Raw genomic sequence first — 26,122 nt, 5'->3', positions numbered from 1 at the left:
ATATTCCTGCCAAAAATGCATACCCTGGGTCTAATCACGAGGAAGCACCAATCATGCCCAAATTAAGTAATATTCTACAAAATGACTACTCTGTAGTCATTAATTCTCAAGCATATGGCGGTCATAAAAGTCAAGCAGAGCCAAGTGAAGGAGACCAGAGAAATATGACAACCGAGTAACATGCCTGATCCTTTGGCCATAAATGACATCACTGGTACAACTGCCAAACTTGAATGGGTCTCTGGTTCAAGGGTATAGATGGGCCATTTACTGTTCTTGCAACTTTTCTGTTCATTCTACTGAATTATAAAAGTCCATGAAAGGAGACAGAAGACTTGGTAATCTGCCTCACACCAGAAGTCACTAATAATGCCTCACACCACCCCTTCCCAGGGTACCTAACCCAGTGCTGTGAAAACACAGCCAGGAACCTGTTGCTCACTGGTCCTGTTTATTTACTGGATCCCTGATGATCACTAAAAGGATGATAAGAAAAAAAAGATCATTATCAAACTGGGAAATCCAAAAGAATCCTCACAGCAATTCAGATGGTGATAGTGGCAATCACTATTCACCACTCCTAATATGACATAAGCCACAGGACTCAGGAGGACTGAATGGGAGAAATCTTCCAGGCAGCAACACATGTGGGCCACAAAACCATTAATACCTTGCTTTAACACTTTACAGTTTATGTAAATGCTCTTTCATCTTCAAAACAGCTCTGTAAATCAGTAAAGGACAGGAGCTTTTATCTGTGAACATAGAAGAAAACTCAGAAAGTGGAAGGGACTCGCCTCTCCCATCACAGGAATGGTTGGTGCCCTGAGTGAGTAAATGATCAGGTACTAACTGAGACGCAGTATCAAGGAACTGGGGACAAGCCTAAAACTGACACCAGCTGGCAGAATGGAATAAGACAAGTATTTGAAGCTCCAAGCTGAGTCTTTATGCTTACATGCTGCAGGCAACAACCACACAACGGCTCCTGTAACAAACCAAGGAGGCATCCTTTCCCTGTGATAATGACAGTCTTCATCACTCACAGGAGTATCCACAAGCAACCACATATACCACAGTGATGCTCTGTGTTAGCTAACCACCCCATCATTTCATATAAGCAGCAGCCACGGCACATTAGTGATATGCTCAAAAACTCATTGCCTTATGATGAAAGCCACAGAATCTGTTCTTCAGCACATGAATATAAACTCAAATTGACATAACAAACAGTAGACCCATAATCAACACAAACCTGGAGGAGTAATAAGGGTTCTTCGATGTTCTTTACACCAACCAACTGGATGAATGTGTGGGCTAGAGGCTTCACACCTGTAGGTTATATAAATTTAAAAATCGTAATTATCAGGATAAATTCTCAAATACTAGTAAAAGTTCAAAAATGTTAGAGATTGTGAACACCTTATACAGAGTTCTATATTTTACAATCTAATTTGAAAACAATATTTGCTATACCAAAGGATTTTTCACTCTTCCAATAAATTAGTACCAAGTAGATTTTTATCAGATACATATCGTATAAACTTGATACCAGGGAAATAGTTTTTGTTCCCACACAAATTGTGTTATATTCCGCAACTTCAAATATAGTAAAAATTAAAAGATAATAAATTTGTGTGAGCGTGAGTGACGGGAAGTCCAGGACATTTGCAAGGTTTTGGGCATGGCCATTAGAAGAGTATACTTACCATTGTTTGAGACACGAAGAATGCAAACACAGCCTGACATTCCAAACAGTGAATGAAGAGTTCTGTTACTAACATGTTTAATAAACAGGTCAAGAAGTAGATAACGAACACAAAAATTTGGAGTTCAAGGGCAAGATCGAGGCTAAAAACACATATTTAGGAGTCATCTGCATTTGAGATGAGCAGAGAGGAGCAGAGATGCGACCATCCAGAAAATGAGTACAGAGAACAGAAAAGAGAAGAGAAAAGACAAAGAAGTCCAAGAAGGAATGACTAGTAAAGTAAGAGAGAGAAAGAAAGATGAAATCAATTGGGTCAAATGCTACTGCTAGGTCAAAGAAGAGACAAACAAGAACTGATCACTGGATTTACCAACATAAATGTCATTAGTATAGTTGAAAAGAGTTGTTTTGGTGGAGCTGGGAATGGGAAAGGGCAAAAGTCTGAATAGAGTGGGTTTAAGAGAGAGTGGAAGGAGGAGATTGGTTCAAGATGACAGAGTAGAAGGATGTGCTCTCACTCCCTCTCGCGAGAGCACCGGAAGCACAACTAACTGCTGAACGATCATCTACAGGAAGACACTGAAACTCACCAAAAAAGATACCCCACATTCAAAAACAAAGGAGAAGCCACAATGAGATGGTAGGAGGGGCACAATCACAATAAAATCAAATCCCATAACCGCTGGGTGGGTGACTCACAAACTAGAGAACACTTATACCACAGAAGTCCACCCACTGGAGTGAAGGCTCTGAGCCCCACATCAGGCTTCCCAACCTGGGGGTCTGGCACCAGGAGGAGGAATTCCTAGAGAATCAGACGTTGAAGGCTAGTGGGATTTGACTGCAGGACTTTGCAGGACTTCAACAGGACTGGGAGAAACAGAGACTCCACTCTTGGAGGGCACACACAAAGTAGTGTGCGCACTGGGACCCAGGAGAAGGAGCAGTGACCCCATAGGAGACTGAACCAGACCTACCTGCTAGTGTTGGAGGGACTCCTGCAGAGGCAGGGGGTGGCTGTGGCTCACTGTGAGGACAGCACACTGGCAGCAGAAGTTCTGGGAAGTACTCCTTGGCATGAGCATGCCCAGAGTCCACCATTAGCCCTACCAAAGAGCCGGGTAGGCTCCAGTGCTGGGTCGCCTCAGGCCAAACAACCAACAGGGAGGGAACTCAGCCCCAGCCATCAGCAGACAAGCGGATTAAAGTTTTACTGAGCTCTGTCCACCAGAGCAACACCCAGCTCTACCTATCACCAGTCCCACCCATCAGGAAGCTTGCAGAAGGCTCTTAGATAGCCTCATCCACCAGACGGCAGACAGCAGAAGCAAGAAGAGCTATAATTCTGCAGCCTGTGGAACGAAAACCACATTCACAGACAGAATGAAAAGGCAGAAGACTACGTACCAGATGAAGGAACAAGATTAACCCCCAGAAAAACAACTAAATGAAGTGCACATAGGCAACCTTCCAGAAAAAGAATTCAGAATAATAACAGTGAAGATGATCCAGGACGTCGGGAAAAAAATGGAGGCAAAGATCAAGAAGATGCAAGAAACGTTTAACAAAGACCTAGAAGAATTAAAGAACAAACAGAGATGAACAATACAATAACTGAAATGAAAAATACACTAGAAGGAATCAAGAGCAGAATAACTTAGGCAGAAGAACAGATAAGTGACCGGCAACACAGAATGGTGGAATTCACTGCTGTGGAACAGAATAAAGAAAAAAGAATGGAAAGAAATGAAGACAGCCTAAGAGATCTCTGGGACAACATTAAACGCAACAACATTCACATTATAGGGGTCCCCGAAGGAGAAGAGAAAGGACCAAAGAAAACATTTGAAGGGATTATAGTCGAAAACTTCCCTAACATGGGAAAGGAAATAGCCACCCAAATCCAGGAAGCGCAGAGAGTCCCAGGCAGGATAAACCCAAGGAGAAACACGCGGACACACACAGTAATCAAACTGACAAAAATAAAAGACAAAGAAAAATTATTGAAAGCAACAGGGGAAAAATGACAAATAACCCACAAGGGAACTCCCATAAGGTTAACAGCTGATTTCTCAGCAGAAACTCTACAAGCCAGAAGGGAGTGGTATGATATATTTAAAGTGATGAAAGGTAAGAACCTACAACCAATATTACTCTACGTGGCAAGAATCCCATTCAGGTTCGACGGAGAAGTCAAAAGCTTTACAGACAAGCAAAAGCTAAGAGAATTGAGCACCACCAAACCAGTTCTACAACAAACGCTAAAGGAACTTCTCTAAGTGGGAAACACAAAAGAAGAAAAGACCCTACAAAAGAGACCTGATAACAATTATGAAAATGGTAATAGGAACATACATATCAATAATTACCTTAGACGTGAATGGATTAAATGCTCCAACCAAAAGACACAGGCTTGTTGAATGGATACAAAAACAAGACCCATATATATGCTGTCTACAAGAGACCCACTTCAGAACTAGGGACACATACAGACTGAAAGTGAGGGGATGGAAAAAGATATTCCATGCAGATGGAAATCAAAAGAACGCTGGAGTAGCAATACTCATATCAGACAAAATAGACTTTAAAATAAAGAATGTTACAAGAGACAAGGAAGGACATTACATAATGATCAAGGGATCAATCCAAGAAGAATATATAACAATTATAATATATATACACCCAACATAGGAGCACCTCAATTCATAAGGCAACTAACAGCTATAAAAGAGGAAATCGATAGTAACACAATAATAGTGGGGGACTTTAACACCTCACTTACACCAATGGACAGATCATCCAGGCAGAAAATTAATAAGGAAACACAAGCTTTAAATGACACAATAGACCAGATATATTTAATTGATATTTATAGGACATTCCATCCAAAAACAGCACATTACATTTTCTTCTCAAGTGCACATGGAACATTCTCAAGGAGAGATCACATCTTGGGTCACAAATCAAGCCTCAGTAAATTTAAGAATACTGAAATCATATCAAGCATCTTTTCAACCACAATGCTATGAGAATAGAAATGAATTACAGGGAAAAAAACGTAAAAATCACAAACACATGGAGGCTAAACAATATGTTACTAAATAAGCAAGAGATCACTGAAGAAATCAAAGAGGAAATAAAAAAATACCTAGAGGCAAATGACAACAAAAATACGATCAAAAACCTATGGAATGCAGCAAAAGCAGTTCTAAGAGGGAAGTTTATACCAATACAATCCTACCTCAAGAAACAAGAAAAATCTCAAATAAACAATCTAACCTTACACCTTAAGGAACTAGAGAAAGAAGAACAAACAAAACCCAAAGTTAGTAGAAGGAAAGAAATCGTAAAGATCAGAGCAGAAATAAATGAAATAGAAACAAAGAAAACAATAGCAAAGATCAATAAAACCAAAAGCTGGTTCTTTGAGAAGATAAACAAAATTGATAAACCATTAGCCAGACACATCAAGAAAAAGAGGGAGAGGACTCAAATCAATAAAATTAGAAATGAAAAAGGAGAAGTTACAACACACAAGGCAGAAATACAAAGCATCCTAAGAGACTACTACAAGCAACACTATGCCAATAAAATGGACAACCTGGAAGAAATGGACAAATTCTTAGAAAGGTATAACCTTCCAAGACTTAACCAGTAAGAAACAGAAGAGATGAACAGACCAATCACAAGTAATGAAATTGAAGCTGTGATTAAAAATCTTCCAACAAACAAAAGTCCAGGACCAGATGGCTTCACAGGTGAATTCTACCAAACCTTTAGAGAAGAGCTAACACCCATCCTTCTCAAACTTTTCCAAAAACTGAAGAGGAAGGGAACTTCCCAAACTCATTCTATGAGGCCACCATCACCCTGACACCAAAACCAGACAAAGATACTACAAAAAAAGAAAATTACAGACCAATATCACTGATGAATATAGATGCAAAAATCCTCAATAAAATACTAGCAAACAGAATCCAACAGCACATTAAAAGGATCAGACTATACTACAAAGCTACAGTAATCAAGACAATATGGTACTGGCACAAAAACAGAAATATAGATCAATGGAACAGGAGAGAAAGCCCAGAGATAAACCCATGTATGGTCAACTAATCTATGACAAAGGAGGCAAGGATATACAATGGAGAAAAGACAGCCTCTCCAGTAAGTGGTGCTGGGAAAACTGGACAGCTACATGTAAAGAATGAAATTAGAACACTCCCTAACACCATATACAAAAATAAACTCAAAATGGATTAAAGACCTAAATGTAAGACCAGACACTATAAAACTCTTAGAGGAAAACATAGGAAGAACACTCTTTGACATAAATCACAGCAAGATCTTTTTTGATCCACCTCCTAGAGTAATGGGAATAAAAACAAAAATAAAAAAACGGGACCTAATGAACCTTCAAAGCTTTTGCACAGCAAAGGAAACTACATACAAGACGAAAAGACAACCCTCAGATGGGAGAAAATATTTGCAAATGAATCAACAGACAAAGGATTGATGTCCAAAATATATACACAGCTCATGCAGCTCCATATTAATAAAACAAGCCACCCAATCAAAAAATGGGCAGAAGATCTAAATAGACATCTCTCCAAAGAAGAAATACAGATGGCCAAGAAGCACATGAAAAGCTGCTCAACATCACTAATTATCAGAGAAATGCAAATCAAAACTATAATGAGGTATCACCTCAAACCGGTTAGAATGGGCATCATCAGAAAATCTACAAACAACAAATGCTGGAGAGGGTGTGGAGAAAAGGGAATCCTCTTGCACTGTTGGTGGGAATGTAAATTGATACAGCCACTATGGAGAACAGTATGGAGGTTCCTTAAAAAACTAAAAATAGAATTACCATATGACCCATAATCCCACTACTGGGCATATACCCAGAGAAAACCATAATTCAAAAAGACACATGTAGGGCTTCCCTGGTGGCGCAGTGGTTGGGAGTCTGCCTGCCGATGCAGGGGACACGGGTTCGTGCCCCGGTCCGGGAGGATCCCACATGCCGTGGAGCAGCTGGGCCCATGAGCCATGGCCGCTGAGCCTGCGTGTCTGGAGACTGTGCTCCGCAACAGGAGAGGCCACAACAGTGAGAAGCCCCCGTACCGCAAAAAAAAAAAAAAAAGAAAAAAGACACATGTACCCCAATGTTCATTGCAGCACTATTTACAATAGCTAGGTCATGGAAGCAACCTAAATTCCAATCAACAGATGAATGGATAAAGAAGATGTGGTACGTATATACAATGGAATATTACTCAGCCATATAAAGGAACGAAATTGGGTCATATGTAGAGACATGGATGGATCTAGAGACTGTCATACAGAGTTAAGGAAGTCAGAAAGAGAAAAACAAATATCGTATATTAACGCATATATGTGGAATGTAGAAAAATGGTACAGATGAACCAGTCTGCGAGGCAGAAACAGAGACACAGATGTAGAGAACAAACATATGGACACCAAGGGGGGAAACTGGGGGGCAGTGGTGGTGGTGATGGGATGAATTGGGAGATTGGGAGCAACGTATATACACTAATATATATAAAACAGATAACTAATAAGAACTTGCTGTATAAAAAATAAAATAAACAAACAAAATGGAAAGCCAAAAAAAAAAAAAGAGAGAGAGAGAGTGGAAGGAGATGGGAATAGCTAACTCAGAAAATACATTTAAGGGGTTGTGTTTTAAAAGGAAGCAGAGAAATGAGAAATTAGAAAAAGGGAGGTTGTTGGTTTTTTTTCAATTTGGGACATACTTAGGGGAAGCTGGATCAGGCATATATGGAAATCTCTGTACATTAAGTTTGGAATTACTTCAAAATAAAACTTTTTTTTAAAAGATGGGAAATATTACTTCATTTATTTAAGGCATATATGCTGAGCGACTACCATGATCAGGGCACTGTTCGAGGTGCTAGGGCTACAACAACTATCAAAACAAACAAAAATCCTTTCTCCTGCTTGGGTACCGTAGGAATAATTCAAAAGAGAGGGATGACCCATCAATGCAGAAGAGAACTCACTCTGTGCGAGGGAACAGAAAAGCGTGAGAGCAGGGGGACATCACGCACAGTTAGAGAGAAGGTTCCACAGAGATCAGAAAGGTGGGGAGACTACATGGTGGGAGCATGTGGACCTCTCTTTTGACCATGTCTATTTTGTCAGTGATACAGGAAGCAAACTTATCAACTGAGTGGGAGAAAACGAGAGGGGCTGTGAAAGATTTGAGGGAATAAAAAGGGGAGTGAAATTTACTGGAAGAATAGACAAGGACATGTAGCAGGATTATGGGGCAGGACTAAGGGCCCCGTTGAGGTTAGCAGTCATGAAAGTGAGTTAGGCCAGTCAGCATGTTGTGTCTTTCTCCAGCTATATTCAACCGCTGAGGCACAGGCAGAGAGTAGGCAGAAAGTCAGATTCAACCAGAACTGGGATTTTGCCAGGCAAACACAATATAAGGAAGTAGAGGCTATACTTACAAGGGAGTAGTTATAACAGTATTGCAAAATATACAAGCATCTAGAGGAATATTACAATTAAAACCTTAAAAAAAAAAAGTTGGTAGAACATTTCCCATCTGTGTTCTCAAAAATGATAGGAATCATGAAGTTTAAAAAAAAAGTCAGGACCCTATGATCAAATATTTGAGGAAAATAACACATCTCCCTCTTAGAGATTTACAAAATACATCACTGGCATATTAAAGACTGAAGTTATTCTACACCAGGCATACTTCACCTTATTTCACTTTGCTTTACTGTGCTTTGTAAAGATCACGTTTTTCTACAAATTGAAGGTTTGTGGCAATGCTGTGTTGTCAGAAGATGGTTAGCATTTTTTATCAGTAAAGTGTTTTTAAATTAAGGTATATACATTGCTTTTTTAGACATAATGCTATTGCACACTTAACAGACTACAGAGAACTTTCTAGGAAATGTTGCAAGTGAACTAACATCCAGTCACCACTTTCCAAGTCAATCTTTCCAAGTGAGCAGCTCTGACCAGTAACACAAGATGAGCTGATGGAACCCCAACTTAATGCTGATTTTTCTCAAAATTATTTCAGTAGAAAATAACTTTAAATTTATAGTTGAAGGTTTTTATTCACTTATTGAATATCTCCTACCCACCCTCCCTGACACTATTATTTTTCTGAATCTATATAGGGTTACATGTGTATGTGTATGTCATTATTTTAGAAATGTGAAAGGAAGACATAATGCCGCCCAGTTCATATGGCAATTGGTACATTTCTTACACTATACATTGTCATAAAAGATATTTGAATACCCAATTCCTTCCGAGGCATTATTATAAATTGTATAAGCGAAACTGTGGCGCTCGATTTCCAGCTGTACTATTCTTTCCTAGACAATTATTTGGTTATGCATTATTAGTAATGATGCAGCCTTTATTTTAGGGAAATTTTTATTTTATTCTAGGGAAAGCTGTTAATTGATATAGGGATCCTTAAAAATGAAAAAATAAGTATATGATACTTTAATTTTTTCCTTCCCAATTTAAGACAACTATCAAGTACTTCTAATTAACTGTCAGGTTCGCGTTGATTGAAATACAAGCATTAGACATAATTAACTCTTTTGATTTTACTGGATTTCTCTATAAATTATAAGCGAGGAAAATACTGTAGCGTATTTTGGCCACTCATTCCTGTACTGCCTGAATCTTATATAAGGTTTTAATATTATTTAAATATTGGTCAAAGTCACCGTCTAAAATAAACCAGGAAACTGTCTCAATGATGAAAATAAAAATAGCCCTATTTTTATCTAGTTTACTTATAGCTCCTCAATAAACAAACACCACTTCGTTCAGAAGTTGGAAGGCTGTGAAATCCTTTGTTACTATTGAAACACAAGTCATCTCTTAGTCCCATCTAGTGTTCAGAAGCAGAAATGTAACCAAGAAAAGATATATTGAAGAACAACTAATGGTGAAAAGTTTGGCAAATCGTTGCTCCCTGTGCCTTTCCTTTCTTTCTTTGGGGTTTTTCTGTGTATTGTTAAAGAACTCCATCTCCAAAAAATATTTTTTTTAAGTCCACTTCACAAGTAAGTGCAAATTATTTATGAAGGCTGCTAAGATCTAATAAGACCTAGACTGGTAGATAATAACAGAAATAATAATTCATGAAAAATCCATGTTTGTAATATAGAGCGAGCAAACATTAAGATCCTCATTTTATGGAAACACTGAGAGGTTAAGCGATTTGGGGTTAAAAAGAAAGGGACCCTGGTTCTATCAGTCACAGCCAAAAGCTAAACGAAAGTCAGGTGCACACGCTGGGCTCCCCAGATCTCGGCAGAGAGTCAAACAAGAACATTTCAAGACGCTCACTTAAGGAAAACCTCGAAGTCTTCATTCAAGCAATGGTTTAGATTCTTTGAAGCAATACAGCACACTTGGTCTCTCTCAATCCCTAAATCCAGAGCATGACGACTGTCAATTTATTTCCCAGGGCCCACCTTCCTGGCTCCCACTCTGCGCTCACTCTTCAGGGCTTCCAACACTCTGTTTTACTACTAACCCCCAAACCTCATCATACGGACTCATCGTAGTTCTTTTCATCCCTAACTCATTTCCAAACCCATTCCCCACAGTGGCTGTTTTCAATATTCGTAATTTGCTTCAAGATTAAAACCTGATTTCACTAACACAGTGACTACTAGGAACAGATAAAGGAGGTCCCACCACCTCATCACTCTAGCGTCAATTTTCCTTTCCTGTCTTCATTTCCTCCATGAGTGAGAATAAAGCTTATTTCTTCCCAAGGCGAGCCCCTCCTACAGGACGCGGTATCCTCAATTATTCAGTCTCAGATATCTCCGCTCTCCCTCTACGGTGGCTTCCTTCCTTCAACTAAGCTCAACACTCTCTGTGTGCAGGAAACCCTCCTCAAGGGTTGACTCCCCCTCAGGCAATAATCCACTTTCACCTTCATGGCCAAACTTCTGTGCTTGATGTCCTTTACAGCTATCTCTTTAACCTTTTGCAAACTGGTTTCTGTTTCTAAAATTCTTATTTTAATCCTCACACCACCTTGTGAGATAGGGACTATTTAATCCTTTCTGCAAAGGGGGCAACTAAAGCTTAGAGGAGTTAAGTCACTTACTGAATCCCCGGGCTGCCATACCCCAAACATACCATTTTTGCCCCATGGGCTTAAACATAAGCAGCGCTTTCCGGGAATATTTCATCCCAACATCTAAGTACTAATTCCTATCATTCTTCATGGTCCAGTTCAAATCCCATGTCCCCAGGAAGACCTCCCCGAGAACACTCCAGTGAGTCAGTCAGCCTTTCCTTCCATTTGCCACCAGAGACAGCAAGCAGTTGGTTCCATTAAGCACTAACCACCATCAACTCTGCAGCCAAGACAGTAGTGCTGCGTTTCTCTCCAGCAGCCAAGACAGTAGTGCTGCGTTTCTCTCCGTTCCCAGACACTGAGCCCCTCAAGACTGAAGTGCAGAGCTACCTGGGTCCCTGTCATCTCTGTGACTCATCACCACCATCAAGGGCTGCTTTCCAAATTTAATGGTTGATGACAAACCTGTTAACTTTGACAACGCTCTAAGAAACTGACAACGCAATGCAGCTTTTCAACATTATTTTGGGCAGACACATAAAACTAATATTACTCTCACTGTACAAATGTGAAAGAGCCCCATCTCTAAAAAAAAAATAGAAGAAGTGTGCAATCCACTTGGAAACAACAGTAAAAGGTCCCAGCCCCATATTTGTTCTAATTCACTAACTCAATGCTTCTCTTTTTCATAGATCTGTTTGATGATTTTTCAGCCTAACTCACTGGGATACTGGACTGAAATTCAAAGACGGCTGAAGTGGCAACCTCATGCTAGTCCACAGTCGCCTAAGTCCTGCTGTCATGGCTTCCTGGTTCCCAAAAGACAAGGTCACGTGAAAATAACATTTTTTGGGGGAGGTGGGATTGGGTCACATATTGCTATTATTTATTATTATTATTAATATTATCATTTTGTTAACTTTTTATTTTATACTGGAGTATAGTTAAATAACAATGTTGTGCTAGCAAAGCGACTGATTCGGTTATACAAATACATGTATCTATTCCGAAGATAACATTTCTTAAAAGCAAGATTCCTTCCCAGGGCCTGAGGGAAGAGAGGGGGTGACTCCTCATTGTGGAGCCCAGCCCTCAGGTATCGGAAGATGATTGAGGGAAAGAGGCCACACGCTGCGCCGGGAGGATGGTGGCATCCTCACTGGGAGGGCTTTCCTTCTGCCATCCTTAAAGTTCTTTCCAATATTCCAATATTCTGTGATATTTAGGATTATTCCTAAGTCTAATCACTGTCAAGGGGATAGAATTAAACGACTACCAACTACCAGTAATGAAAGCACAGAGGAAACCCAGAGGTAAACCAATTATTATTCTAATATATGTATATTATTTCCTTTCATTAAAAACTACTTCAATCCTACATAAATTTAAATCCCACGTAGCACTCCTCTTTGGAAGGAAGAAATGTTTTACTGCAATTAAACATGCAGTACCACAAATGTGTGTGTGTGTGCGCGCACACGTGTGTGTGTGTGCATGCATGCGTGAGCGCTTTCAAATTCCCACTAAGGTAAAAAGAGATAAGATCACTGTCCAATTCAAAGGGAAAAAATCTCATTTCCAAACTATTTTAAATTGGGAAACAATCCAATTTGTATCCTCAATTACATACCTAAGTAATTTATGCAGATACTAACCATTCGAAAATTCGAAGATCAAAGAACATAATATTTAATAAGGCTGGAGAAATTCCAGTGCACTTAAGCAATTTTCAATGTGCCTTAATTGTATATTGAGGCAGAGAACACACCGCTATTCCTTTTCTGACAATTAATAAAATATAACTTCAAGAGTTAGAAGTATAAGTATATCCTCAAAGTACATTCCATTCTAAAAATAATTTGGTTGTGCTCATAAGAGTGCAAAATCAGAGCTGAAAGAGATCAATTTTTCCCCTGCTCTTTCTAATAAGAACCCAGGATGCTTCCTAGTCCCTAGGCATTTGCCATCAAAGAAAAATGTGACAAATTCTTCTAGAATTCCTCATTACTTTTTTCCAGAAGAATGTTTTTAAAGGAAATGCATCTTACGTCAAATAAGCAACTTAACTTTTAAACCCTATAATACTTATAAGACCACAAAAATAACTGGAACTAACATCCACCCATTTTGTTTAAATCAGGCAAAAGCTCTAAAAAAAGTTCTCCCTAAATGAATCAGAACTTTAAAAACAAAAAGCTCTCATTTCAACAAATTCTAACTACTGTTTTAAAGTATCATTTATTAATAAAAGGACTGGATCCTAGTCATCAAGTTGGTACTGCCACCATCACAGCACATCAAACACAGGAGGGAGAAATATGTCCCTCCCAGGACAGATTACAATATTTCTAAATTTACAGTTTTCTCATCTATTCACTCACTCAAGATAGGTACACATAATTTTAAATGAAACAAAAACCACCAGTTTGCAGAAAATACGAAAGAGAAGAACATGGTAAGCAATACGATGAGGATTCAATCAGCAAACCCAGAATGCGGGAGACTCAACAGGAAAAACCACTTGGTTTCTTCAATAAAAGTTACAAGGGGAAGAAAATGATGGAGGAATAGGAATCTATAAATTAAAACTGATCAAGAGAAACATCAAAGCAATCATAAAATGTGCATCTTATTTGGACCTAAAGCAAGCAAGAAAGAAAACCAAGACAATTGGGGGAGAATGTTTAAGTATGTTAGTGACATTATGCCATTTATAACTTTATATATTTGAAGAAAGAAAAAGAATATCTTTAGAAGAGACATTCACAGATGAAATGCCATGGTATCTGGAATTTGCTTCAAAGCAATCCTGGTGTTGGGAATTTAGGAGTAGGAAAACACAGGAAACAAGACTGATGTAAACTGGTAACTGCTGGTGGTAGTTAATGGCTGCAGGAGGGTCACGCTATTATTCTCACTTTTGTATATACTTGAAATGGTTTATGTTTCAATAATAAATTTGATAGCAAACTGAATAAAAAGATATCCTATGAGGAAAATTAGGCTTTGCAGAAAAAAGCTGGGTTAAACATACTAAAATATTGACAAGTACTTGACTCTATGCGATGTGATCATGGAACTGCTTTAAAAAATTCTGTGAAAACCATATGTAACATGTAATTCAGATTTTTAAAATTCACCGTTTAAAAGTCTGAATAGCAAATGGCTTTCACTGTCTCTCCTTTTTTAAAACAATGCAAGTAAAACTGATGCCTGTCTGAGAATCCAATTTGAGGATTAATGGAAATTATTGATGGCTCTACTGAATATTTAAATATACACACACTGAAAAAGACAGGAAACAAGCTTTCCTGAAACTGAGCTACATTTATAAAAATTAAACTCCATTTGCTACTGTAACATTAGCCTTATTTTATAAAGATGTCTGTCACTTCTCATTGTAAGTATTCTCCAGAAGGAACCAAACAGTGCAGAAATGACTTTCACCAGCAAACTGAATTGTAGTTTCATCAACGAACATGAATTTGGTATGAAAAGTCATTATTTCAAGTGCTTAATCAAAATCTCATGGTTTTATTATAATTATTTTATGATTATGTAATTTTAGAATTATGTTGCTCCCACCACTTTATGTAGTATAGTCAACACCCATAAGGATTAAAAACAATATTCCTCAATTAATAATTTGTATTTCAGCAATTATAAATAGTTAAGTTAGCTACTGGGCATGAAAACATGAAAGGAAGATTAAAATATTTTCCTGAAAAATGAGATGAAGGGGAAGTGTGAGTCCGTGCATACATTCACGTGTGAGTATCTGTTGGGAGTGTGGTATGAATTGCACTTCCACAGGAGGAAGTCAACTAAAATACAAATCACGAAGTAGAATTAAAGGATGTTATTTAGAAATATACGCCATATGGAACAGGTAAAAAGTTAAAAATCTGAAATGGGAAAGAGTGGGACAGAGCACTTTTACTTTAGTCATAAGCTTTGCATTATTACTGTTTTTAAATCATGTACTTGGATAAACACTCAATTAATAAAGCACACAGCAATGGAAAAAATGTCTCACCAATAGTCATAGCTCTCATCCCAGTTGTCAAAATGTACGAGGAAACGATTGTCCACCATATCTGTTACCGTAGCAACACAGATGAATGCAGGGTTCTTTTTGTCTACAGCTTCAAGCTTCATTCCAACTCGAAAGCCTGATGGGATCACTGTCTATGAAACATACAGATTTAATTAGAGATAAGCACACACTTAACAGCAAGGACCTGCCCCCTCTCTGCACCTCTGCCTGAAGGCCTGGCATCCATCAACCGTATTCACATAATTTAAAAATCAAGAACCACTTTTACAGCAGAGTTGCTTTCCAGCAAGTAGCAATAAGAAAAGTGTCCTGTTGCTACACCCAATTAACTATCTGGACCTTTAAAACTTACACACCCATAACCTCACAAAGTTAATTAATTTTAACATGTGTCCTGATACTTTAGATGACTACACAAGTTAGGCAAGTTTTATTTACTGTAGAGTTTACTTTCAGTTTTTCTTTTCCTTTATTACAGACTTAACAATGAAAATTATTTCACACAAAATAAGCACTTACGCTAAAAATGTGTGTAAGTCAGTATAAATTCACTCCCACTTCTGAAAAGGTCTTTCAAAAGAGTACTCTATTGAAAGTAGGTCATCTTCCTATACAAAAGGCTACAAATTATTACAACTTTGATTCAACAATACAGATATTATTCACAATAGCACGAAAAGAACTGGCTGTTAACACATACAGCCATTCAAAATAGTTTGTAACATATGGAAATCCACAGATTATCAGCCATCTGGGACATGAGACTAAGACAATAATAAGTTCAGTAAGACTTAGTGCTTGAGGTGCTGCAGGTGTAAACATTCCTTACAATCTTTTGTGAGGAAAAGTATCTGAATCTCAGAGAAGTACCTGAATATCAGTTATATCAATCACAACACATTACAAATCACTTCAGCCCTTCTAAAAAAAATCCTTCTGTCCAGACTGAAGCGCACAGATACTATTCTAATCACTTTAAGCAAAGTAGATGTTTTCTCTCTTTTTACTATAATTATACAGCTATCATCAGAAAAACGTGGACAGCCATGTATCTGAATATGTTAGAGTGAAGTTCTGTCTGAGTCGAAGGATCAGGCACTAATGCTACACAGATACTGTTACTACATATTTAAGCCCTGAAATTATTTATCAATGTTCTGACCGTAAATATTTGAGTATTCTGAGGTAGAGGAATCTAGAAATAGAAAAATTAATTGCCTCTTAGATACCGAACACACAGCCCAAGATTAAGTTTTGTGCTAGCAATGCACAGAATTTAAGACGATGGTTCAAGGCAGTGGATCAAATCCCTGACTGAACTCATCACCAGACAACCAGACAAGGATTAGGAAACTTGGAGCAGTGACAGCAAGCAGGCTGCTGAGTTTTCCACCTGACTGATCTTCCTCCCTTGTCTTGACAGAGAATGATGCCGAATGACTACGCAGTATTTACATTTCAGCAATTAAGTTATCCTCTCAATTAAGACATTTAAAAATAATAGCCTGGCTCATTATCTCTATTAATTACCTAAATGCGCGCACACACACACACACACACGCACACACACACACACACACACGCACACACACACACACACTCCCTCTCCAGTTCTCTAACTCAACCTGGCTTATGTTCACAATTCGATTAGAGAATGTTTCAGCCATGACTGATGCCCTCAAAACACCCGGTTAATGTCATTTCCCAAATGAGGGTATTTGGGGTGTGTGAGAAGGTTTTCCCCACTCCTGATATTTATTTGGAGGGAATCCCTAGTGAAACATGGCTGCCTCTCTCTACGCTCTCACTCACTGTCCCTAACTGGTGAATCTGGAAAGAGGAACTGGTCACACCTTTAAGAGTAAGCTGGCCTACAGGACATAACAGTCTCCACTCTGCCCCTCTAGGAGCAAGAGCTGTCCTGCAAGAGGGTAGTCTGCCCTGGTCCAGTGCTCCTGGGCTTGGCTGGTGAGGCGGGAAGGGCCAGTAAATCTCTTCAACCCCAGGGCTCAGAATCAAGAAACGCATCTGCCAGCAGATACAGGCCATGCATGTACTCCAACTGAGCCCTTACCAACTATGAAGATGATACTTTGGTTTTCCACCTGCTTGCTCTCTGTTCTTTCCAATGAGATCAGAACTAGGGCAGGGAAGAAGACTAACATATCAGGCCTCCTCAGAGATGCCAACAGGTCAAGAAGTGGAAAATACAAACACATCCAGACTTTGCTTCTGTTACACTGCGGAACAGAGCTAGAAGCTGGAGAGAAGATTTAAATGATAGTCCCTAGCATGCAAACCTAAATGGGGCTACATGCATCTCACTATGTGAATCCCATCTGAACAGCACTCCTAAAGCCGAGTGACAATAACAATGAAATGTCACAATTTTTCTTATGCACCTTAATTGTAAATTATAGCTAGGTTTTATACTATGTTGCCTTTTATTATTTAACAAAAAAAGACAGCCATGTTATGGCCAAAAACAGATATTTATTCAGGATGATTTTAAGCTAATTTTAAAGTTTAATTAAGATAAGAGCACTGTATTTACCAAAGCTATAAAATTTATTATAGTTTCTTGTTATCCCTTGTAATTTATCTAGTGAAACACTCAAAAGCCAGTTCCTGTGAAAGGAGAAGTATTTTGGAGGTACTTACTATATTCTGATTTTCAAATAATGACTTGGGAGCAGCCTGAGCTTTGCATGTCTTGAGATAAGCCTGCCAATTAAATTCTTCTTCTTTATACCCTAGGGTAAGCACATATAAACACACAGTAAAATACCAAAATACTTCACACTTTAGCTTTCCCTTCCTACTTTTATCTGTAACTCCAACATGCCAAAATCAAGCAATCAGGTGACTCTTTAAATAGACAGTATTTAACTTATAATTTATATCTATGTATTTTTATACACAGGGCATTGATTTCCAACAAATTATATTATGTTTTTCAATTCTGAATGAATGGTAATGGATGAAAAGAAAAGGTGTAAGAAAGCAAACATATATTGTACTCAGATGGACTTCTTTTTATTACCAGACCATTTCTACCAGTATTTAGGTAGAATTCCTCAGCAGTGAGCTAGAGCAGTTGAGTTCTTTGTTTTTCCCTCACCCGTTCTACTCTGGGAGACTAACTTGTAGGAACAAGTGGGAAGCTGGAAAAAATGGTAATAACAACAGATAAAATCTTTCTGGCCTGTCACCACAAGAAGGACAATTCAAGATTTATGAAGTAAGCATGTTGGCAAATTACAACAATGGAAACGTCCTTGTCTTAATTTTCACAATTTCATGTTTAATGCTGGTAAAACCAACATTTTCTTCAAAAAGGAAACTGAGCATTTAATTTTATCTACTCATGTGCTCGCTTCTACTTCCATCAAAGTCCAGAGGCTGGTGTGAAAGGAACAGCTAATAATTCACCATGTATAACAGGCCAATTTATACAAAGGCTTACAGATTCTCTTTTTCATCCTTAACTTTTCTAGGTGCTTCTGTTTGATCCTTCAGTTATCTGAAAATGCCATTCTACCATTAATTTTTCACTTAAAACCAAAGGAGAGCTTGTCCATTAAAACCCAATAACCCTGAGACAGGCCAAAAATATCAAACTAGTAACCTGGTTCTTTGACATCAAGCAAAAAATACTGAATGTAATATGAAAAGGAAGGAAATAAGAAATTATTAAATATATTAGGGATGAACTGAAAAAGATAGGATCTGTTATTCTTGGATGTTTTGTATACATGAAACAGACAGAAGCATTGGCAGACTGTAATATAAAGAATTTAATAATAAAAGAGTAACTGCTATTAGTCCAACCCCCAGCTGAACTGATTTTCAGTGTTATATTCTCCTTTCCAGTCTCCTAAATATTCAGATATGTAAGTTCAATGCATAATTTCTCAAGATTTTTTATTTACTGAAATGTCAGTAAACAGTTAGCTATGTAAACAGGTTAGAACTAACTTTTCAATCATATTTCAAGGATGTATTTGTGCGTGTGTTGTGTGTGTGTATGAAATAGAAATCTGTAGCTAAAACCTGTAGAGTCAAAATTAAGTATCAAGCAGATGTTATGTGACATGCAAGTAAGTACATGGACATAGTTTATTCTCTTAAGTAGGATCCTATTTTTTAAATTTCTTTCACTTTATTTTATTTTTAATTTATTTATTTATTTTTGGCTGTGTTGGGTCTTTGTTGCTGCGCACGGGCTTTCTCTCTAGTTGCGGCGAGCGGGGGCCACTCTTGGTTGTGGTGCACGGGCTTCTCATTGCGGTGGCTTCTCTTGTTGAGGAGCACGGGCTCTATGTGCGTGGGCTTCAGTAGTTGTGGCTCACAGGCTCTAGAGTGCAGGCTTAGTAGTCATGGCGCACGGGCTTAGCTACTCCGCGGCATGTGGGATCTTCCCGGACCAGGGTTCGAACCCATGTCCCCTGCATTGGCAGGCGGATTCTTAACCACTGCACCACCAGGGAAGCCCTAAATTTCCTTCACTTTAATAAACATTTTTCATCATTAACAATAAGCTTAAATTTGGGCCCACCTGAATAATCATAAAGTCTGAATTCTTAAAAATCTAAATTAAGATATAAGAAAATAAGTGTTTCAGAATATAAAATGTGAAACTAAAAAGTGACAATACCTTTTGGAGGATGGAGCTTGTGGCCAGTCTTCTCACACCACCCAACTGGGTGAATATCCAGAGCGTCTGCATTTACCCAGAAGTCGTAACAATCAGAATATCCGTCAAAGTGCAGCTTTATCCGGTACCCACAAACCTGAAACAGGTAAAGGAGGTCGATTAAAAAACAAAACAAAACAAAAAGCCCAGAATATTTCTGCACATGTACAAAAATAAATTAACATGGATATCAAATATGATATGGATTATGTTAATCAAAGAACCCTTGTTAACAGCCACAAAAACAAGTGAACAAATAACAAAATCTAAAAGCAAAGGCTATTACATTGGGAAGAGCTGAGCTACAGTGTTCTGGCATTATCCTCAGTTCCACCAGGAGCACATGCATCCTGGATGACAATTCTCCTATGCAGACAAGTCCTCTGTTCACTCCCTACATTGTACAAGCACATGCTACCAAGGAGAGCTGGCAGCACAGGGTGCACAGCTCCTGCAGGGTGCCAGAGTGGGTGCCCTGCTGTGCACTGGCTCAGTGCTAGCTCTCTGTCCTTTATAAAGCTCCACACACAGCAATATCCAGCCAGACCATGGCTGGTGCAGACACGGGGAGAAGTCAACTTATTTTCCTCTCCACTAGTAGCAGAGTGGGGAGAAAGAAAGAAAAGCCTCCCCAGTTCATACTCAGATGAGACAGGCTCCCTGGAATCCAGTGAAAACTCCCTCTATGTAATGCATGCCGAATGCTGATGCCACGTATCTGCCTAAATTAGGGCCCCACTCGGGGGAGTTCTCAGTTGAAAAAAAAAAAAGGTTATGTAGGTTTCTGGGGCCTTCGCTGGGTCACACTTGGCCTTGGGCTCTCAAGACAGTTCAGCCTCTCAGTCTCCTTCCCACTAGCACAGCAGATGTGTTCAAGTGGAACCACACGCCACATCAGACTCTAACCACTCCAGGGCACCTGCCTTGCAGAAGTCTAACAAGAAGCTTGAGATTAGAGCACGGAGCCAGGGCAATTCACAATCCCAAAGTAATCAGGAAGCTGTACAGTTACTGCCATGAAGAGTTCTCTAGGGCATACTGTTAAAATTCAAGTGGCAGAACAAACTTACAGAGTGAGTCACAGTTTATGAGAAAAATTATATTCATGTGAGTCCATGTATGTATTTATGTATGTTTCTGTGGGTATATGTATGTTATTATGTGTGTATACATATGCCCACACATACATACATAAATACATACATGGACTCACACACAAAAGTATATGTATTTAGACACACACACTTATATAAATACTTACATATATATGTAAATTCACAGTAAAAAAAAAGTCTGGAAGGACAGATGCCAAATATTAACAATGATTTGTTTTGAGAAGTGGGAAAGAAGAGGCAAAAGGGAAAGATGGATTTTTAAATATTTTATCTTATATATTAGCATTAAAAAAATAAAAGGTAGGGCTTCCCTGGTGGCACAGTGGTTGAGAGTCCGCCTGCTGATGCAGGGGACGCGGGTTCGTGCCCCGGTCCGGGAAGATCCCACATGCCACGGAGCGGCTGGGCCCGTGAGCCATGGCCACTGAGCCTGTGCTCCACAGCGGGAGAGGCCACAACGGTGAGAGGCCCACGTACCGCAAAAAAAAAATAAAAATTAATAAAAATTAAAAAATAGAAGGTATTAATGCTACATATATAAAAGTGAAAATAAGCTGACTCCCCCCAGAGAGATAAGAACACCCTGCAGAGCCGAGACTGGAATCTCTAGAAGCACAATCGTTCGAGAAGGGTAGGTGGCTGCCCCCCACCCATCCCATGCCAAGGAGGAGCTCAGGGGCTGCTTCTCTTACAATCCATGGAGCTAGGCAGGCCCACCCTGCCTTACCCTCAGTTGTCTCTGGTCAATGCCTAAGAAACAAGCCCCTTCAGTAATTTATCCCTTCAATCCTTCAGGGTCATACTGCTCTGAGCTTCTGCCCCATGCGCTGTCAACTTCCCACTACTCCCCCTGTAATCTCTCTACTATAGCTCACGCCCTCTGAAACCCTTTGGTAAACAGCCTCCTCCACCCTCAACTTCCTTGCTCAAAGGCACATCTGCTTCTTCCCTCTGAAGCCTTCCCTCAAGTGGAGGCTGCTCTTTCTCCTACTCTCCATCCCTCCGAGGCCCAAGCGTGGCCTCCTGCCTCAGGCCACACCACGCTCCTGGGCCTGTTCTCCACCCTGCTCCTCTGAGGCCTGTGCCCTGTGGCTGCACCACTTCGCCCTCATCATCCTGCACACTACCTCCCACACATCCCTTGTCACTCATCACACTAAGCATTGGCTCACTCTCTTCCTTTCCATCCTGAGTAGTTCCACCAGGCACATGGGTGACTCAGCCAATACTGCAGCTCTTTCTCCCTGCACTTCCTCTTCTCCCATGGATCTTGTCCCATCAGAAACTGCGCTGCCTTTCAACGATTAAATTAACACATCCATTCAGTTTGCTAACCCAGTTACTCCCGATACACTTCCTTCTGAATCTCAATGAAAACTCTAGCATCTCACCTTGATTCCTCTACTTTCTCCCTAGCATCCTCCTTTCTCTGGAGCCTCCTTCCTTCGCAGTCACTTAAAATATTTTATCAACATTTTAAATTGTTGCCCTAAAATGTTGTCTGACAAAATTCCATTATCTCAAGGATCCACCCAGTCTGCACCTATACCTGGTCTAGGAACTGGTGCTAAGGGAAGAAGATGACACACAGTCAATCCTCATTATTCATGGTTTCCGTATTTGCAAATTCACCTTGGTAACATACATTTGTAACCCCAAAATAATATTTGTGGGGTCTTGGGACATGGGCATGCACAGAGTGGTGAAAACTCTGACTCACCCATCATGCGAGTTTCCAGCTGAGGCTGAACAAGGCAAGATGCTCTGCCTTCGTGTTTCGTACCTCACCCTACGAGCAAGTGTCCTTTATGTTACCTACTTAGTTAGTGTCACGTTTTTTCATGTTTCGTGCTTTTTGTTGTGATTTTGCTATTTAAAACCGCCCGTAAGCCTAGTACTGAAGTGCTAGGAAGTGTTCCTAAGTACAGGAAGGCCGGCAAGTGCCTCACAGGGAAGATCTGTGTAACAGATAAGCTTCATCAGGCATAAGTTACAGCGCTGGTGGCCATGAGTTCAATGTTACGGAATCAACAATAGACATACAGGTTGTCTTCACACAGAAACATAAAACAAGGTTAGTGCTGATCGGCTGACGAGAATGTTGTGACCAGAGGCTCCCAGGAACCTAACCCTGTATTTCCCCTAAGCGCAATGGTTCAGTAGTATTTACGGAATATAACTACCATAAATAACGTGAATCAAATGTACCTGTTTACCGCACTCTCCCTACTGCACAGCAATCCTTCTAGACGTGCCTGGCCAGTTCCCTCTCCCATTCTTCACAATGGCCTTTTTAAACCTCCTCCCTCTCTTTCAGCTACCAATCCCACTATCTGTATCGTCAATCTCAGCTGACGCTTTACTTCCAGAAGTTGCCTCCAAACTGGCAAACCTGCCCCCGCCCACCACACCCATCCTTTCCTGCTCTCCCCTGCAGAACCCAAGGAGAGACTCCCCCTGCTGGCGAAGGCTTGGATCTCCTCATATACTCTGGATCCCATCTTCTCCCATCCCTTCTTTGTCAATTATCTGCTCTCTCTGAGCCTTCCAATCCTCTGCTCCCCAATGACTTCTTCAGAATTCAAGCATTCTCTAGCCAGTCTCTTCTCATTACAACAAAAAGGGAGGGATGAGGGAGAGAGCAAGAAAAAGCAAAGAAAAAACTATCTTTTAGGCTTAGACAAATTCTTGTACACTCTTGGTGACAATCTAACGACTGATAAACTTTTTTGGAGCACAAAATAGCAATATGCATCAAAATTTAAACATCCTTAACTATCAACCTGGTAATTCTAGGGATGGCTCCTACAGACATACTCACTATGCAAAAAACAAAACAAAACAAATAAAAAAAAAGCCAACAAAAACACCGAAATATAAAAGGATGCTCACAGAGGCACTGTTTGTAATAATGAGAAAGTGAAGTCCACTCAGTTGTTCATCAATATGAGAACAATTAAGTAAACTGCAGCAATTCAGTGAACTGGAATACTACTCACTGGTTAAAAATATTATATATGTATAATATAATATATAAGATACAGTGTCACAAAAGCAAGTTGCATAATATTATGTATATCACTTACATGTAAAAAAGAGAAAAATATATTTATACATATTTTTACATGCAGAGAAAACATCTGGAAGGAACACCATGAACTCATAAGTGTCGTTATCTTTGGGATACAGAATGAGGAAAACAGGGTGGACACAGAACTTCTGTTTTTTAATTATATATACTCTTACACCAGCTGACATTTCCAGGATGAGCAAACATTACTGTAATGATAAAAAAAAAAACTAGACAAACTAAAATAAATTTCCTTGAAAACCAAGTGTTGAAACACACACACACACACACACACACACACACACACACACCCCTCCCTTAAAAAGTTTCCCTTGTCTTTTACAGCCAACTTCTTAAAAGCAGTCTATACTTACTGAATGTTTTCATAAATCTCAATTGTTCTGAGAACTATATAAGCTAATACATGGAAAACACTCAGCTCAGCATCTGTCCCATGGTACACACTATGTAACGGTATGTTATTATTTATGGTGACTGTCATCATCCAGCTATCAGATGAGACTGTGTTGTGTAGGAGCCAAACTTCTTACAAATCCACTAAGTCACTGCAGGAAAACTATGATAACTAAAACTAATACACGTGATGGTCTTATTCTTTGAGGAAAATTTTAAAAGATACATACCCCTGACTCAAGGAAGAGAACAAGGAGGGAAGCACATAAAGGAAAAAAAAAATTCTAAGAGCTTTCAGTAATATATTGGACTAAGATATATCTAATTGACTTGGACATCTTTTCGTGAAAAATTTCAAAGAGATACCTTGAAATACTGAAATTAATATAAATATCCGTTGGTCTGTTCCTTATGTTAAGGAACATGGTATGGTAAAGCCTATGGCGTCAGACAGACCAAGGGTCAAATCCTGGTTCTACGACTTTGAAGCTGTGTGGCCTTGTATACCTCACTTAACCTCTCTGAGCCTCAGTTCCTTCATCTATAGAACAGGGATGAGAAGGGGTTCTTGCAAAGATTAAATGAGGTAATATTTACAAAACGCTAAGCACCGCGCCTGGCATAAAGTAAGCACTCAACAAATGGCACCTTTTCCCATTATTAAATCCCTATAATCACTATTTTGTTTTTAAAATAAAGATGAGGCAAAGCTTACCTCAGCCACAGTGAGGACGCAGTACACGGACTGATGCTCAGGGTCCACGCCTTCTAATTTCATGCCAACTTTAAACCCATTTTTGTTATATGGAAAAGATTGATACTAAAATGCAAAATGACAGCAGTTTTAGTGAGTGATCACCTTTCTTCAATAAAGACTATATAACCAAATACATAAACAACTCCTAAAAATCCAGAAGAAAAGGATCACTGGGTCATCTCATGGAAAAAATGCACGAAGACTATAAACAGGTGACAGAAGAGGAAATTTACATGTCTTATCGACTTAAAAAGATGCTCAATCTCCCCCATAAGAGTCATACAAAGTAAAATTACAGTAAAATATACTTCACCCGTCAGACTGATAAAGAGCAAAAAGTCTGGTTGCAGTGCTTTGGCAAGGCTCTAGGCAAAGAGATGCACACATACATCGCTAATAGGGACATAAACTTGTACGACCTCTAGCAATCGCATGATATCCATAAAAAAGAACATTCTCTTTGACTCAGCAATTCTAATCCTGGGGAATTATCCAACAGAGATAGCCACATATGTGCTAAAGGAGAGGTGTACGAGGTTATTCACCAAGGCATTTACTTACCAAAAGACTCATGTATATATATTATATAGTCCATACATACAGATAGCATTTCATCTTATATCTGTTCCATGATAATTTAAGGTGGTCCCTACCGACTGACACATATATGCGTGTCATACTCATGTAATATATATGACATACATATATGACATATATGTCAATCCATAGTGATCAGCTTACATTACTATGGAACAAACATAAGATGGAATACGATGCATCAGTATAAAAGACTGATGAAGTGGTTAGATGAACTGAGATGGAATAATCTCCAAGCTAAGGTAGACAAAAAGCAAAGTCCAAAACAGTATGTGACATATGTTATCATTTGGTTAAAGACAGGGAGGGGAGGATTTGTGTCTATATATTGCTTATATGTGCATACAATTTTCTTATAGCGCCTTCATGTTTTAATCACATGAATGTATTACTGATTCAAGTAATTAGCTGTATTTAAGCTTTTTTAAAAAAAATTGTAAAAAAGTCTATTCTGCAAAGGACCAAAGTTGCAGAAAATAATTATACAGAACAAGTCATATGCAATTACTATTACATATTAAATATTTTAATGTAGATGTAATCATCCCAACATTTACTATTCACCACTTTTA

General features: G+C 39.1%; 1 protein-coding gene across 7 annotated transcripts in view; it reads right to left on the bottom strand.

Moving 5' to 3' along the window:
• L3MBTL3 (L3MBTL histone methyl-lysine binding protein 3) overlaps positions 1 to 26,122 on the bottom strand; it is a 117,526-nt gene that overhangs the window by 53,524 nt on the left and 37,880 nt on the right. For all 7 annotated transcript variants that reach the window (XM_030853480.2, XM_060283714.2, XM_030853483.2 and 4 more), the window contains 5 exons: positions 24,912 to 25,016; positions 19,559 to 19,694; positions 17,563 to 17,654; positions 14,881 to 15,032; positions 1,256 to 1,332 (listed from right to left, as the gene is read on the bottom strand). In XM_030853480.2, coding sequence (XP_030709340.2) covers positions 1,256 to 1,332; positions 14,881 to 15,032; positions 17,563 to 17,654; positions 19,559 to 19,694; positions 24,912 to 25,016 — 562 coding nt within the window. The remainder of the gene's footprint in view (positions 1 to 1,255; positions 1,333 to 14,880; positions 15,033 to 17,562; positions 17,655 to 19,558; positions 19,695 to 24,911; positions 25,017 to 26,122) is intronic.

Source organism: Globicephala melas, chromosome 14, assembly GCF_963455315.2.
Source record: "Globicephala melas chromosome 14, mGloMel1.2, whole genome shotgun sequence".
In the NCBI taxonomy this organism is placed as follows: domain Eukaryota; kingdom Metazoa; phylum Chordata; class Mammalia; order Artiodactyla; family Delphinidae; genus Globicephala; species Globicephala melas.
This window is presented reverse-complemented; position numbering and strand designations above follow the sequence as displayed.